Source organism: Rhinocladiella mackenziei, assembly GCF_000835555.1.
Source record: "Rhinocladiella mackenziei CBS 650.93 unplaced genomic scaffold supercont1.6, whole genome shotgun sequence".
Classification (NCBI taxonomy): domain Eukaryota; kingdom Fungi; phylum Ascomycota; class Eurotiomycetes; order Chaetothyriales; family Herpotrichiellaceae; genus Rhinocladiella; species Rhinocladiella mackenziei.
In genome coordinates this window covers 2,066,257-2,081,778 of record NW_013550599.1, presented here as the reverse complement: position 1 = coordinate 2,081,778, position 15,522 = coordinate 2,066,257, and the positions used below count along the sequence as shown (strand labels likewise).

At 51.0% G+C, this 15,522-nt stretch overlaps 10 protein-coding genes across 10 annotated transcripts; 3 read left to right on the top strand and 7 right to left on the bottom strand.

Moving 5' to 3' along the window:
- Positions 1-111: 111 nt before the first annotated feature.
- Z518_08540 (uncharacterized protein) lies at positions 112-306 on the top strand (the record flags this gene model as incomplete). Its single annotated transcript, XM_013414281.1, has 1 exon — positions 112-306. The coding sequence occupies one exon, from the start codon at positions 112-114 to the stop codon at positions 304-306; it is 195 nt and encodes a 64-aa protein (XP_013269735.1).
- A 102-nt stretch (positions 307-408) lies between these two features.
- On the bottom strand, positions 409-938 carry Z518_08539 (uncharacterized protein; the record flags this gene model as incomplete). Its single annotated transcript, XM_013414280.1, has 2 exons — positions 409-658; positions 718-938. The coding sequence occupies 2 exons, from the start codon at positions 936-938 to the stop codon at positions 409-411; spliced, it is 471 nt and encodes a 156-aa protein (XP_013269734.1).
- A 794-nt stretch (positions 939-1,732) lies between these two features.
- Z518_08538 (uncharacterized protein) lies at positions 1,733-2,443 on the bottom strand (the record flags this gene model as incomplete). Its single annotated transcript, XM_013414279.1, has 1 exon — positions 1,733-2,443. The coding sequence occupies one exon, from the start codon at positions 2,441-2,443 to the stop codon at positions 1,733-1,735; it is 711 nt and encodes a 236-aa protein (XP_013269733.1).
- Positions 2,444-3,505: 1,062 nt separating this feature from the next.
- On the bottom strand, positions 3,506-3,946 carry Z518_08537 (uncharacterized protein; the record flags this gene model as incomplete). Its single annotated transcript, XM_013414278.1, has 3 exons — positions 3,506-3,620; positions 3,675-3,740; positions 3,810-3,946. The coding sequence occupies 3 exons, from the start codon at positions 3,944-3,946 to the stop codon at positions 3,506-3,508; spliced, it is 318 nt and encodes a 105-aa protein (XP_013269732.1).
- Positions 3,947-4,682: 736 nt separating this feature from the next.
- On the top strand, positions 4,683-5,375 carry Z518_08536 (uncharacterized protein; the record flags this gene model as incomplete). The annotated part of the gene is made up of 1 exon (XM_013414277.1): positions 4,683-5,375. One exon carries the CDS (start codon positions 4,683-4,685, stop codon positions 5,373-5,375), a length of 693 nt encoding a protein of 230 aa, XP_013269731.1.
- A 745-nt stretch (positions 5,376-6,120) lies between these two features.
- Z518_08535 (uncharacterized protein) lies at positions 6,121-6,809 on the bottom strand (the record flags this gene model as incomplete). Its single annotated transcript, XM_013414276.1, has 2 exons — positions 6,121-6,696; positions 6,789-6,809. 2 exons carry the CDS (start codon positions 6,807-6,809, stop codon positions 6,121-6,123), a joined length of 597 nt encoding a protein of 198 aa, XP_013269730.1.
- Positions 6,810-7,820: 1,011 nt separating this feature from the next.
- On the top strand, positions 7,821-8,393 carry Z518_08534 (uncharacterized protein; the record flags this gene model as incomplete). Its single annotated transcript, XM_013414275.1, has 1 exon — positions 7,821-8,393. The coding sequence occupies one exon, from the start codon at positions 7,821-7,823 to the stop codon at positions 8,391-8,393; it is 573 nt and encodes a 190-aa protein (XP_013269729.1).
- Positions 8,394-9,227: 834 nt separating this feature from the next.
- On the bottom strand, positions 9,228-10,238 carry Z518_08533 (uncharacterized protein; the record flags this gene model as incomplete). Its single annotated transcript, XM_013414274.1, has 1 exon — positions 9,228-10,238. One exon carries the CDS (start codon positions 10,236-10,238, stop codon positions 9,228-9,230), a length of 1,011 nt encoding a protein of 336 aa, XP_013269728.1.
- An 837-nt stretch (positions 10,239-11,075) lies between these two features.
- Positions 11,076-12,767, bottom strand: Z518_08532 (uncharacterized protein; the record flags this gene model as incomplete). The annotated part of the gene is made up of 1 exon (XM_013414273.1): positions 11,076-12,767. One exon carries the CDS (start codon positions 12,765-12,767, stop codon positions 11,076-11,078), a length of 1,692 nt encoding a protein of 563 aa, XP_013269727.1.
- Positions 12,768-14,791: 2,024 nt separating this feature from the next.
- On the bottom strand, positions 14,792-15,460 carry Z518_08531 (uncharacterized protein; the record flags this gene model as incomplete). Its single annotated transcript, XM_013414272.1, has 1 exon — positions 14,792-15,460. The coding sequence occupies one exon, from the start codon at positions 15,458-15,460 to the stop codon at positions 14,792-14,794; it is 669 nt and encodes a 222-aa protein (XP_013269726.1).
- Positions 15,461-15,522: the final 62 nt, after the last annotated feature.

Below are 15,522 nucleotides of genomic sequence, written 5' to 3'. Positions count from 1 at the left end.
CCCATCCGGGACTCTGAGAGGTTGCCGGTTGGCCAGCACGCCGACACGCCCTCCTTCAGACACTGGTAACTGAGGCCGCGCCTCTTCCGGGATGGACTCCAGTCGGGGGGAATGGCGCCGCTGTTGCTGGCGCTCTTCTTCAGGTACCACTACGGCGTCGAGGTCAGGATGGTGCTCGACTTCGTGGATCTTCAACGGCCCCTGTTGCAGTCCAAGGATATCGAATTTGCACAGCGGACAGTCATGATGGCCCCGTTCAACCCACAGATTCAAGCATTTGGCGTGAAACACGTGGCCGCAATGTAGCTCCCGGATTTGGTCTTTCTCCTCGATGAGCTCGAGGCAGATGGCAGTGCTGTGAATGTTAGTCTCACAGAATGAATCCCGACCGGGAAGAAGGGTGACTTATCAGATCAGTTTGGTGGTGATGGTCGCAAATGTTTGGACGTGTGTGGTCAGTTTCTCGGCACGCCATTCCCCGAGCGATTGGGCGGGCGCAACTTGTTCGAGTTTCTTTAGCCTTTTGCGATGTCTGGCTGCGATGGTGGCGGCAGCGGATTCTGGGTCTTCGATGCGCCAGGCGCCAGAGTCTGAGATGGACGAGCTGGAGTCGGAGTCGTCGTCGTCTCCGCAATTGAACTTTTTGTACATGGCAATGCTGCATGGAAATGTTCTGGTCAGCGTGACGGAATGGGAAAATTGGGGAGGCTCACTCACCCCAAAATAAGCGCTAAGAAGAATAAGCACGTCACTGTCACGGCGACGAATGCTGCCGAGCCGGGCATTTCGTTTGTGCTGGAGGAGGTCTCGTTCGTTTTCGACCTGGGTCCTCGTTGGTACAGGGTCGATTCGAAAGGTTGTTGAGCGACGTCTGTGAATTGAAACGAAGGCGGCCCTTCGAATAGCAGAGAGTCCTGTCGTTGTCTAGGGATATACATGGCTTGGGTACGGTCCCGGAATCGATGTTGCAAATATCATAATCTGGTCTCTTGGAGGAATTGATTGCGGAACAAGGTCAAACGATTCAGACAAGGGTGTGTCACGCGGCGAACAATATATATTTCAACGTGTCGGCCCCAGTTCGGTAATTCGGGATGCCAATCAAGGGAAGAGAAATGGAAAGGCTCGCACCCGACAGGTGGAACACGGATAGAAATAAAAGCATGGATGACCAAACTTTGCGAAAGTTCATCAGGTCCACGTCTCGAGGTGCAACAATCGTGAATCTTCTGGACGGGCACGCGGGGAGGCCATGTGACATGACGACAATGGACATGAGCATGATATTGCGCCAAATGTCAAGGCGAGGATAGGTTGGTGGATGGAGATCCGCGGTGGAAGCGAAAAGGAAGAGGTCTGGGCGTGCCATTCTATGCATTTCTGAGTGGTGTGATGAGCGCAGAGGACCTGGGCGTAAGGATGTCAGATGGACTGACGCGAAAATTTGAGTGGAAAAGGGAAGAAAAGGGACAATAGGAGCGCGCCGGAAGCAAAATCCTGTTCCCGGAGAAATGTTTACCCGTCCCGAACCCCGAGCTCACCTTCCTTACTCAGGGACCCTCAGCCTTGTGCACATGAACTCGAAGTCGCTGGTGGTGATTAATGTTGATGTTTAATTAAGATTTGAGCCAGTATTGTACATGCCTTCCCTTCCTCGAGTACGACTATGTATGAGGTCGCATCAATTCTAGGTAGATAGCCAACCCCTTTGAAATCCGTCCACTCCGGCTCCCTAATTGAACGAGCGAATTCTCATCGCGGCCTCGGCCAATCTTACCGACTCCATCTCCTGTCCCTTCAACACGCTCACTAGGATATTTTCGCCATTCTGTCCCACGGCATGCACCACCACATTCTCACCGTAGCCGCAATCTTTCTCTCCCGCTTCAGCCTCGTCGTACTCGGCGAATGATTCTTTGGTCACGTCGTCCTCAGGAGCCAGCAGGACCTGGCTGGCGTATTGCCTCGCCTGTTCGTACGAAGTAAACGATCCTTCGACATTCGTTTCTCTGGCCTCGCCGCTGTCGTCTTCGCTGTACAGCACATTTGTCTGCACCACATGATAGAGGTCCTGGTGAACTTTGTGATCTTCGGCGGACCCTTCGAATCCCTGCACGTTGGGCGTCGTCGCCACGCTCACGCGGAAAACTGTGCCGTCGGAGGCCTTTGCCAGGACACAGAGGCCGGTCCTTCTCTTTATGCCGTGGGCCACGAATTCTTCGTGCTTGGTGTCGAACTCGGTGAACCACTCCTTTTCATATCCTGCTTCGAAGAGGGTCTTGTGTGCAGCGGCTTTGGCAGCAGGAAGCGTCGTGTAGGTACCACAGATTCGGACTTTCTCAACCTCACTGTTGACGTCTTTTTGGATGTGAGAGACGGAGAAAAGTACATGGTAGAGGCTTTCGGCTTTGCGGTCACCGTTCTGGGTTCCGTTGGAGGCCATGTTGATTCAGATTGGATTGTGGTAAACGTTCTTGTTGGTTTGTTGGTTGGTCTTGGTCGTTATGATTTCGCTCGTGACTAAGGGAGGGCGGACCTTCTTATTGAAAACCGGCAGCCATTGAAGCTCGCCCCCGGAAATAACCAGATTAACTTTTCAACCTTCACCCAATATTTTCCCAACGACTCAATCACGTTCTCCCACTCGCCAAAATCAGAGGGTGTGCTTGTGGTCTGATTAGAAAGTAAACAGCGGAACATCTCACACCAAAGCGAGAATCGAGATCACCCAGCTTCTCGCCAAAAAGGTGGGGGGGAGGACTCGTATGACAAACGTGAAGAAACCATCTCATGCACGTCGGGGTGGAAGTTCTGCAGAAATGGCTCATTGGGTGAGTGTGTTTGCGGTACGTGTTGTGTCTTGCAATTACGAGAAAATCAAATGACTCCCCGTTTGAGGCGTGACCTTTGAGCGGTTTTCCGGTCAGTTGGCCTAGTGGCTGGGCATGGTGTGATCCTTACACAAGAGCTTCTCGCTTACCATTAGCCAAAACTTTACCTTTCCCCGGATTTTTCCTCGTTCCGATGTGTCATTGCTGCATCACTTTAGCTTTTGGTACCTCAGAGGACAGATCTAAACGTGGCGGGACGCAGATGTTAGGGAAAAATTCTCGACGTTCTGCAGCATTCTTGGAAGGATCGTTCGTTCCAGCGACTGAAATGGATCCAAGTAGAGTCACCGAGAGGGTATTCTCAGTGGACTTTAGAAGCGAGATTGTGTGGCCATGGATTGAAAAATATGCTGGGGAAATCGCTTTGAGGCAGAATGCATGGCAATCAGTGAGACATTATGACATTTATATGTCTATGGCAACATCAGTCGAGACTTGCGCTTCGTCTCGTCGCATCCAATTCAAAATCACTGTTGCGGATTGGATATCATTTCCAACCCATGGCGAGACCTGTAACTTTGTCCGCGGCCGTTATATGCTAGAACTCCCCCATCCAAACTCCATGATTAACCCGATGATGATGATGTATTTCATTACAAACAGCTCTTTAACAGTCATTTTTCTCCTTGTTGTGCTGCAGCGGCCGCTTTCTCCATTTCGTTCAAGTGGCTTTCCACTTCATCGAGGTGTTTTCTTTGGGCCATGAGCTTCTCTCTCATCTTCTTGATACTAGATCACGAATTAGTCTCGGATCTAAACATCGGACCGGAGGAGTAAACTTACTTCTCCATCTCGTGCTGCTTAAAGTACATGTTCTCGATGGCTTGCTCGCGGCGGATAAATGAGTCACTAAGATCGAACCTGGTCAGCGATGTCTTCTGACGGCCACTCGGGAAAGGGGGAAACCCGAGCACTTACCCCGCGGCGACACCACCTGACCTAACAGCACCGGTATCTCCTTCGCTGAATCTTGGCCTTGAAGTGACAAACGATTGACAGAACGCTGGAGTCGTGATTCTGGTCGTATAGGCCCTAGGCATCGTTGTTCGAATCATTTTGCTGGTTTGTAGTGGTGGAGGATGTGATGGCTGAGTTTCGGGAACCCTTCAGGAGTCTTTTCTGTCTGTATTTTGCTTTGTACTTGGATCAATGTAACCAATGGACCTGCGACGCAGCGAGATTTATACTGTTGAGGCAGAATGAATATTGTTTCTGTTCGGCCGTGGGGGGGGGCTGAGACAGTGATACCGTGTGGTATGACGCCGTCATGAGGCTGAGTGCTCCTAAAGATGCAGATCGGCGCTGGGAGCATCTTCCAGCATCCAGGGGTTGGAGCCTTGCCGTCCTAGCCTGTAAAGCGCTTTTCCTATTATGGCTAAGTTGTAAGGGAAAACAAAATCACTCCACATCCTAGCTCACTTTTCGCGCCCTCTCAACGCCCAACGGCGCTTGCCGAATGCGCCTAGCCGCAATATGCTTATTCCTGTCGCATGATGTTTCCTCGGCAATGCAACCCGTGACAGGTCTTCAAGAACGATCTCGACGTTTCTGGCGAAAACAACACGATATCTCCACGAGATGTGTTTCCTAGGCGAGGAGAACATCCCTCTTGTTGGGGTCTGCCAATCCAGAGGTGGTGAGGGGGAGATGTGCGTTCATGTGGAAGACAAATATACGGCCCGGCATCCTCAATTCTTGAGAAGCTGAAAACACGGAAGACTACAACAAACGTGAAAGACCAGTACAAGATTACCGAGACCACGTCAAAGAATCCTCACTAGACATATGCCGATGTCATTCTACATGTTTCCCGAAATCGAGCCTTACCCAACGACCTATGTGTCGCACACATACCCGGAGAAGGGACATCATCACCTGCACCACCTGCCACTTCCCTACATGGTGCACAAAGCGCACAGACTGTTCCACGACAAAGACCATGACGTCCACCAACCCAAAGCTGACGTACGAGAGACGCCAAGCAACTTCTACATCGAGGTCGAATTGCCAGGGATCAAAGACAGATCCGAGCTCCATCTCCGCTGGACTTCGATGCGTACACTGCTTGTCTCGAGCAAGATCCTCAGGCCCGAGATCCCTGAATCCGAGCTCGTAGACTCACCAATGCCAGCGGCGGACGCCAAAGAAGCTCAACCCGAGAAAAAAGAAGAGGGGGCCGAGGCTGGGAAGAAGGAAGAGCCCAAGCCAGAAACCGCGCCAGAAACCGCACCAGAAACCGCGCCCGAACCTCACGCAATGCCTGCAGCGAAGAAACTACCTCACCTTACAGTCAACGAGCGGCAGATTGGTGAGATGCTGCGCGCGTTCAATTTCCCCGTCGACGTCGACCGCGACAATACCCATGCCAAACTCGACGCCGGCCTGTTGAGTATCAAGGTCCCCAAGATGGAGCACGAGCAGGTCAAACACGTCAATGTCCCTGTTAGGATTCAGGAGTCCATGGGGACCATCATGGCCGATTGAGGAGCTGAACCAGTGAGAAAGAATGCCTCATCACCACAGAAAAGATTGTCCAGGCACGGTGATGTATTGGAATAGTGGATGTTGGAAATTGGCATACGGATGGCTGAGAAGGTTGAACAGGCGGACAAAAATGAATGGGGTAATATAAGGAAATTGTATCTGCTATTGCTGAGTCAGTAATGTCTACCTCTGAAATATGATATCATCAAATCTGTGTGTATTGGTGTCAGCTGCTACGATAGTATGTTACACCTCTCAAAATCACGCACGACCTCCCGAATCAACAGATCCCTATCCCAGAGATAAGCCCTTTGGTCTGATTTGACTGATGGGACCGGTTCGTACCTCTTATGTTCCTGATCCTGGATCCATGCTAGCTCATGGCGAAAATCGATACCAAGGTATAGGTTTTTGAGGCGCCCTATCCTGTAGTATTTTTCTCTGGCGTTTGGTGTCTACAATATCGAGCTCGTTCAGCATCAGTCGAGCAGAATCTCCCGTATGCGAATCTTTCACAAAGATTTGATTTCACGTCCTGGCAAGTCAAGACTTCCTAATAGCTTCACTGCCCGGCTTCGGCATATATGTTGATACAGAGTGAGAATTTCCAGCCTGCCGATTCCCATGACCCCCTTGCGCCCCGGAACTCCCTCTGGGAATATTATAAAACAACCGAGTTGACTTCGTTTCATTCCTGAAAGCGACCCTCAATGGCCGGCCATTCTCGAAAATAAGTGGCATGGAATCACTCGTAGAAAGCATCGGTCCAGACTTCCTCTTCAATGACATCCTCCTCCTCGTCGGCCGAGGTCCCGTCTCGTTCCACCCACTCGTGCCGTGCCGTCTCTTCGTTCTCGGGCCACCAGCTCATCGGCACATGCGACTCGGAAGAATGCCGTCTGTGTATATGATGTGTCTTGTGTTGTTCATGCTCATGGGTAGTGGGAGTCGATACTTCGATGAAGCTGGGTCGGCGTTCTCGGTTGACGGCCTTGGCCATAGAATTAGCTTGTTGTTGAGGGGTATTTTTCATCGCAGGCTTCGGTGGGTTTTGTTGCTCGGGGGCTTTTTTCTCAACTGTTGCCGCCGGTGGGGGTGTCGTGCCGGTGTTGAATGTCTCGGCTGGTCGTACCTTGGATTGGTGGATGTGAATGGGGTGGGCCTGTTTGTCATCTTGGGGTTCCAGAGGAAGAAACCCGGAGGCAAAGGCGGGAGTGATGTAGAGGTACTCGCTAATGTCGCCGTCGTTGTAGACGGATACAAAGGCGTTGTCTCTGACCCCGGAGGAGATCTCTCCGGGTGATTGGTGGGTCTCATTGACCTAGAGGGGATCATCTGTGAGCATCCGGGCGAATAGGAGATTGGCGGAATAGAAACACATCACTCGATGGAGAACGAAGAGGAAATCCTTACCGGTGCTGTTTGAGACATCATCTTGAAATTATGATGGCTGAGGCTGAGGATTGGTGTCGAGTGGCTGGTCTGTTGCAATACAAAGTTGTTACGGGATGGTGATGTTGAATCCGAGATCTCTCCAAACCTTTTATGTGAATTTGCATGCATGATCAGTAGCAAATGGATTATCATTTTCGTAAGGCCATGATGACAGGCAGACTCATCACTGCTCAGGTTACTCATTCTTGTTGCATCTTCGGGAGATGTCGCACTGGCAGAAGGTGGTCTGATCCTACCATTTGACTTTTGAGTGGAAATACGGAAATACTCGCCTACTCGGAATCGGGTGACGGTCTGACCAGTCGTATTCGGGCCGGATGAGGTATTTGGGCGCCATTTTCTCCGTATTGCTCGTCATGTTGGTATTGTTTGGTATCACGTCATACCACAAGGACATCCAACTCATTTTCCAGACTTCATGCCACACCAATCGATCTTCATCTTTCTTTCACCCTGCGCGATTATCTTTGCGGTGTTCCACTACCGACGGAACTAGCATTACCCCAGATTCTGCACAATTCTGGCTTTCCATTGGGCTTTTATCAAACCTTCCCGCCATCAGCCCGCACCCTCTGAATCTTTACCAATCCTCATCCAGCTCGATATTGCGTGAATTGGGATGGCAAATCCTGTCCGCCCATTATCACAGCCCGGAACTTGCTTCCATATCCTTCCACCTCTCACAGGCCCGCACCACCTTTGACATGGACTGATCGATCCACTTGTGAGGCATTGCTCGTCTTTTTGTCTTCTCAATTTTCGGGATCGGTCTCGTGAAAGAACGCTCTAGGGTTTCTGCTCCCTTTATCCAATCTCTTCTCTGGTGTGTCGAGACGCATATCTCATGTGTGGCGAGGTATAAATAGTACAATGCCCCAATCAAAACCACTAGTGCGTTTCTTTTCCCGAATGCAGAAATGTTGAGACGAATTGCATCAGCACTACTACACCACCGCCATAACCCGTTCGGAGAAACTAAGCGTTGCAACCATGAGTCGACGACCTCAAACAGCGGTTGACATTCCCATCATCGTCAGTACCCCCGGGCTTCACTGCCATGCGGAGACAGGCCCTTCCGAATATCCTTTTGCCTCGACCACAGGAACCCACGCTGAGAACTGTACCCCATTAGACCCAGCACGACCGACAATGATATCCCACGCTACCCAAACAGACCCGGAAGAAGAGACGTCAAGCCGCTTCTCCCCTAAAAAGCAATCGCCAGTCCACTCCAGATCCCCTTCTAACTCGCGCAAGCCTCACGGAAGCTGGGCTGAACAACTTCTCAGTCGCTTATCCAGTCCACACTCACATCACGGTCCCGTCGCGGTCGATGCAGCCGGTCGACCTCTTCTCACCGCTCCCGGAGTCGAAACGCCCAAACGACCGACGACTCCACGAGCCGATCTCTACAAAGGTCAGTCCGATGCCAATTTTGGCATGACCTTTGAAAATTCTGGGGATGTGCATTTCAGAAAGGCAAACAAACCCACGGCTTCCCCGTATAGCTACGAAGATCAAAAACATCGGATGATGATGGATTGGCTAGAGAGGAGAGCTTGAGATCTCTCAAAATACCCAGTCATGGCGGTCTTGGCATTGGGCGATTCGTTGTCTTTCTGAATGGAGTATTGGATATCATGCTGGGAAGGCTTGGGCCCGGACGAGATGTGGACTGGTCGGAGTTTGGATTTATCGTCGAGGAGGACTTCTTACGGCCGATCGATTAGCATATTACCTAGAGGGCAACGAAAGTAAAGCCCCATCACCACAATCCGAGGCCTGAACACCGGGCTCAAGACATATCTGAAGTACCAAGAGACCAAGCAAATCAACCAACGGAGAAAGCATATTTGAACACCAAGGGAGAGAAGAAGGCCTTTTTATCCAGATTGAAACAATCAACTCTGTCCCGAGACTCAACGGGCCCTCGGTTGGTGTTATTCGATCACCTCGAGTGATCAGACCATATAACACATCGACTCATACGCCTGTGAGTTTGTGCACTTATATTTCTTGTTTTATTATCTCAACGACGGCAAACCAATTCAGCAGGCAGCAGCAACATCAGGATCAGCATCAGGACCAAATTGTTAGCATTTCGAGGAGAGTAACGTCAAGGGCATTTGACATCTGAGGCAAACTCGACTATTCACCACTCAAGAATAGCGGAGCGGTTGCCGCTGGTCAGGGAGGATATTACGACCTCTCTTCAAATTGAAGTTCGCAACAGCTGATAGCTTCATGTTCGTAATCACCATTGAATGAGACAATACGGTACGGTTTCAGAAACACAATGATTATTCTTCCCCCTGTACCGCAGGTACGATGATCCTACTCCCTTGCTCCCTGCCATCCATCCACTTGAGGCCTCGTACCCATCTGAGTTCTCTCCCTTTAGAAAATAGCAACCCCATTAACGGGACTTGCCACCCCTCCCGGAACATAACACGGCACGCTCGCGACGAAAAAGCTCCATCTCTTTTGCCTCGCACATTCCTTACTCAACGCTTCCAAATCCAAAAGCTCACCAATATGACACCCCCACCCCGCCAACAGCACCTCATGCATACTCCACTCGTACGTTGTCGGCCACCTTTCAAAGCTCGGATGATCACTCGCCACGGCCGAAAAATGATCCCAGATCCACTTCAGCACTTGATCTGACTGTTCCACACCTCCCAGTCCTGGCGGAGACATATTCGTCAACCGATCCAGTTCCGCTTCATTGTTCGCTGACATCTCATAGTAACTCTTAAAGAACCCCGAGCGCACGATCAGTATATCCCCGAACTTCGGCACGGTGCCCTGCCACTTGAGCGTCTCGAGCAACCACTCAAACTTAATCCCGCTTGTCTCAAAGCTCTTGAACCCGTCCCCAACAATTCCCATTCCCGGGCCCTCATCAATCCATCGGCGAAAGTCGACGAGGATCCCTCTCCCCATAACACCCCCACGGGTCACGGCATTTTGAATCCCCAGGACGTTCGGGTTCTTTTGGCCCCGGTCACTGGTCCCCGCGATGTCTTCGAGGGTGGTATCATTGTAGAAACGTCCTGCCTTTTGATAGCCGAAGTGGCGAAGGCCGTCCCACTGCGTGGAACTCTGCGTGTTGAAGCTCCAGGTGTCGTCATGCACGATACGTGGTTTCTTTTGATATACGTCCTTTTGAAATATTTGGCGGCCAAAAAGGGGCTTGGGGCCTTGGAAATCGAGAGCGGCGTCGAGGGGGACGCGGATCCCTGTGCGGATTTCTGAGGCGGCAGCAGCAGAGACGGTCGAGGGCGTTTGACGGTTGAGGAAGCCGAGTTCGTCGGAGGGACCGTAGGCACCCCAGGCGTTGAGCCGGGCGGAGGAAGGCTCCTTCGAGAGAGGTAGGGAGGAGAAGGGGACGGGAGGACCGGACATTGCGTCGTGTTCAGATCCGAGGACGTGTTCGATTGAAGACAAGTCAAATGGTAAGTTGCGTAGGAGGTCGCTCGACGGGTGCAGCGAGGTTGGAATTGAATAGAATAGTACAGCACGATGGCTTCCAATGGACGACCTACCTTGAAAATCAATCAATTGAACGCGGAAAACGGTTTCCTCTATATTGCACGCAGAGAGTATTTGTAGCTCGGCTCATTCGATGAGGATGAGGGGCAGGGCGGTTGTGGTTTGAGATCCCCCGGAGGGGAATCAAATACCGTCCTTCTCCGTATCATAGCATGGTGCTTATTCCGACGGAGTTCTTTTTGACTCTTCCCATCAGACCCGCACGGCGAAATACCAAAGGGAGAAGATCAGTGAAGTAGTAGAAAGCCATTGATCGGGGATTAACGTAATTACTTGTGTTCAATCAGCCAGTCTTCCTAGCCAGAGCACTCCTGGTCTCTTGAGGTGCCAATCACCTGCATGCTTTTTCATCGAACCAACCAACCCGCTGGGGCAGGGCCGCATTGGCGCTCTCCCATTGCTTATTGATACCCCCATATGCACTGATGCCCTTCCATTCATCTTTCCTTGGCCCCAGCTCAATGCAACCCCCATGCGAAACCCGCGCCGTCTAGCCCAATCAGGAGTTCGTTGTTGTACAATGGTTGTATTTTGAATGTTGTAGCAAAAACGCTGTCGAAGATTCTTGGACGCCGTGAGAAACATGTTGGGGACTTTTCCGGAACGCCGTGCAATCTATTTCCAAATGCTCAAACTAGTTCGCTCCGCCATGCCTTTAAACTGAAAGAAACCGATTTCGATTCACCAACCTCAGGCGTGTCCATTGACTCCATTGACACCATTGACCACAGGAGCTGGAAGTCCAGCCACCATGCTGAATTGTCCACCTGCTCCAGCCCAGACGAGTTTCTTATCTCTAACTGCCGTGTTGTCGATGAGTGTTGCCACTTCAACGTCGTCGTCAGTACCGAGACCGGTCTGGAAAGTCGTGCTGAATCCCCAAGAGTATGCTTTGCCCTTTTTGTCGATCGCAATGCCATGGTCGGAACCAGCCGCCGCATAGACGGCGTCGATGTTGGGAATTTGAGTGGGCACCGTGAGAATTCGAGGATGACCTGCTGAATCACGAACCACCTCATCTTGCGGAAGATCCGACATCTTCAGACCGAGTTGATTCCCATCAAGTCGTCCCCAAACCAGAAGTTCGCCCTTGTCCGTGACGGCAATCGTATGATGGGCTCCACCTTGAATGCAGGTAACCATTCCCTTTCCGTGAAGACTCTGGACGACGATAGGACGATGGACATCAGATCCTTTGCTGGCGCCGGTCTCGTCGAATTCCTTGGGAATACCAGTCTGACCAAAGTTGTTCAAACCCCATGAGTACACATCACCATTGTCTCGAACTGCAAAGGAGTTGTATGCACCAGCACCGATGTTGACGATCTTCTTGGGCAAGCCAATGGGCATTGGCACCAAACTGTTGGATGCTCTTCTCTCCAGAATTCTTCGGCCCAGCTGATTCTGCTGTCCTGATCCCCATCCATAGACCGTTCCGTTACTTTGAAGAGCTAGCACGTGATTGGCTCCGGCTGCGAGCTTGGTGATCTTGCTGAGTCCCTTGATCAACTTTGGTCGGAGTTGAATCAAGGTGGTAGGATCAAAGCCGAAGATGCCTTCGTTGGAGCGGAATGTGCCCCATCCGTACACCTCGCCTTCACTGGTGAGGGCAAAAGTGGCACTGTCAGTGCAGGTTACCTGGGTGAATACGATGCCTTCTGGCAGACCAGAGAGATCGACTTCGCCCGGAGTGGACTCTTTGGGATTGATTGCCGTCTCGGAACCGCTCTCGGAATCACTGTCGTCGGTATCCTCGTCGATGTCGCGCAGTCCTCCTTCCCATGTCGTATCTCGGCCGAGTGCGCCCTGATCGTTGACACCCCAGGTGAAAATCTTGCTGTCGTGTGTGAGGGCTGCCGTATGCATTCCGCCAACGCTGAGCGTAACCACTCCGACCGTATCGGGACTGAGATTGGGGTTGTAACGCGGTCTTTTCACCTCAGTCTGACCCTTAGCACTTCCCAGTCCCAATTCACCCGACGAGCCTTCACCAAAAACGTAGACATTGAGCTTCTCAGTGGGAGCATGGTTGATTTCAGCCTTGGCTCTGGGCTTCTTTTTGGCTGCAGTCTTTTCCGCCGCTACCTTGCGCTTTGGTGGCTCGGGGACGGGCTCGGGTGTAACGGATTGTGACTTGACTCGCTTGACTCCGTTGACATGGGGTTTGTCTTCGACAACATCCTCAGCCTTTCGTTTGGTTGTCTTCTTTGCCGGCGCAGTGGATGACTCCTTCGCGACTTTCGGGGGTGCTTTGGAAGGTTCTGTGGATTTCTTGTTGGTAACGGTGGAATTTGTCTTTGGTTCTTTGACAGGTTTGGATGATTTGGTTGCCTTCTTAGATGCCTCTGCGGCATTCGCCTTTCGAGGGCGAGTCGACGACATTTGGGTGGAGATATGGACGCGACGGAGGACTCGATGGTGTGGACTGTTCAGCGAAGGGGGCGGAGAGTTGGTCAAGAGGAGAAATGGGCGAGCGAGGGGGTTGGAAGAGAAGGTTCAGAATCAAGAGCTGTGTTTGATTGAATAGTCAGAAGGCTATTCACCGTGAACAACACAATGGACAATTGTATGGAGAAAGAGATGAGGCAGAATGAGCAGCGACAGACTCCCTGGGAGGCGACGAGCAAAAAAATATTCCCTGCGCAGTTTTGTTGTGATTGGACTCAACGCGCCGCTACCATCCGATCAGCTGCTCGTGGGTGCGCATCTCGATGGCTGACTAATCTCTTCGACTCCTTTGGAACCCCCTTTTTGCATGTCGTCTTTCCTATTCATCTATCTACCATCATATTCAGCCCTGTTGTGGACAACAACAATACCATCTTGTATCTACCTTCCCCCTCCCCTGCCTTGTTGTATTCTCATGTCAATCGGCCGTCTGGAAACTCCATTTCTCTGGTCTGTGCATTCATTCCCATCGCGTCGCCATCCAGGCACGTCATTGAGTGTTCCGTCCAATGATATACCTTATCTAACCATTCTCAAACCCTCTTGCAAGAGAGCTCCTTAAATGTGATGCTGCTGCTTCGCCATAGAGTTTCACGATATCGGGTTTTTCGGATTTTCCTGTGTCAGCCTTGTTACGGGTCGATTATGGGCGTCCTGGCTCGCTGATTCCAGATCTTTGTGGTCCTGTTCGTTCCTTGTGCACTAAGCATTGAAACCTGCCGAGCTGACATGTTTGCAATGTGCAACCCAACTCCGAAATCCGTGAGCAAAAGGTGGACCCTTTTCGATTTCCTCCTGCGTCATTCTGCAAGGAAGGAATTCACGGAGACCCGTCAACGTGTGTAAACTAGGTAGTCCGCTCCAGATTCCACGACTCCGAGCAGCTTTTCGTCGAAGACTTGTCCAAAAGTCCTCTACAGCACCCTTCTGTCGCCGGTTCAAGGAAGACACCGATGACGGCGGTTTCTCTGCCTCCTGTTCTCCTGCCAGTCGGACAGCCCTATCCGAGGCAGACACATCGCCGTCGAAGAACCCCAGACCTGATCATTGCAGTGCCCATATTGACTGGGGTCAAACATGCTTGAATATCCGATGGACCTTTGTTTCCAGCACCACCAACTGACACAGTGAAAACCTGTGATTCTTATATATGAGTTCAAATTTGAAGATCGAAAGGGCTGTCGCAATCTTCAGGTTTTGACGATCGAAATCCGTACTTCAGATAATGGCCTGGTTTCGGAAAGATGAAGTTTCGGAGGCCCTTGTTTCGATGTTGTCACAGCTCCACATTCTCCACCGTCATGACATTCATCATTTGTCGATGTTCTGGGCAACTTGTTCATCCAGTGCTGGTCTCAGTTCCGATTCAGTGGGCGACTGCATTCCGGGCAAGTGCAATGCGCTCTAGCCGGCTATACCCTGATTCTGTAGCGGATATGCCTGAGGTGGCATGAAGTGCATGTGGATGGTAGGTAATTGCACGGGAGAATTCTGGGGGGCTATTGGGTTCAGGCTTTTGCGTCTGCGACGGTTGATATTCAGATGTTTAAGGCAGTGATCCGAAGCCATGGTAGCGACCGTGAGATTTGAACGAACGATATTGTGCAGACGGTGAGTAGACACTTAGTGGTCAAAGGAGACAACAAATGATAAGACGTGCAAATCGATGAAGATAGTTATCGGTATTCTGCATCAGTTGTTGATGGGAGTTTTTTCCAAGTGATAAATCGCGGCTTGCATGTTTCGTTGAGATCATTTCTCTGCTAAGTCCCGGCCCGTGGTCGCCTCCATAGTAGTGCTCCAAAATTTATGGGAATCGCAATCCTCAATCGAGATATCGGCCCAGTTAGCTCTCTGTGGCATACAAAAATGCGATGCCCATTGAATGTCTCGTCGAATGGATAATGTTCATGTCGTCATTATCCCATATAGCCACGTCTGTCAGTATCTTCCCATCTCTAAACTACTGGCTTCAACTTTCGATTATCCTTTGCTCGGGGATTTGGGGCATTTTCGTTCTCCTGAAGGTAGAATCGGCGCAGCAACATGATAGCTTCCTTTCTGAAGATTCCTCCATAGCTCGGATACCCTTCCTCTAAACCCTTGTCGGAGTGAACTGCCAGAACACTTCCATTGCCTCCAAACCGATGGTTTTTACATCCAAAGTAGACACATCGAATTCCATATTGTCTTAAGGCTGAAGCACACATGATGCAAGGCTCGACTGTGACGTACAGATCGGTTTCCTTGAGCCTGGAGGCCGGAAATTTGGAGAGGAATTCCGAGATGGCGAGGAACTCAGCATGTCGAGTACCGTTCAGAGATCGATTGGTGTCATTCATGCCCCGAGCGACAACTTCACCATTATGAACGAGGACGCAGGCCACGGGAGTTTCGCCTCCTGCTAAGGCTTCTTCGGCGATATTGATGGCTTGATGCATGAAGCCTTGGTGGACCTCGAGGTTCTTGAGGACTTCAGGATGAAGTTTGTCTTTCTGATTTTTGGAGCTTGGCTGACTAGTCGTTGTCACGTCGTCCGAGTCGGAAGAGACGGAGAATTCTCTGAGGTCCGTGTCCGTAATGGTGAAAAAGGAATCATCTCCAGGGAGGTTCTGGAGATAGTCCATCGTGGCTACATCTTGAGTCGCTGCAAAAGGAAAGAAACAAATTAAAGCAGGCGCTGCCGTTG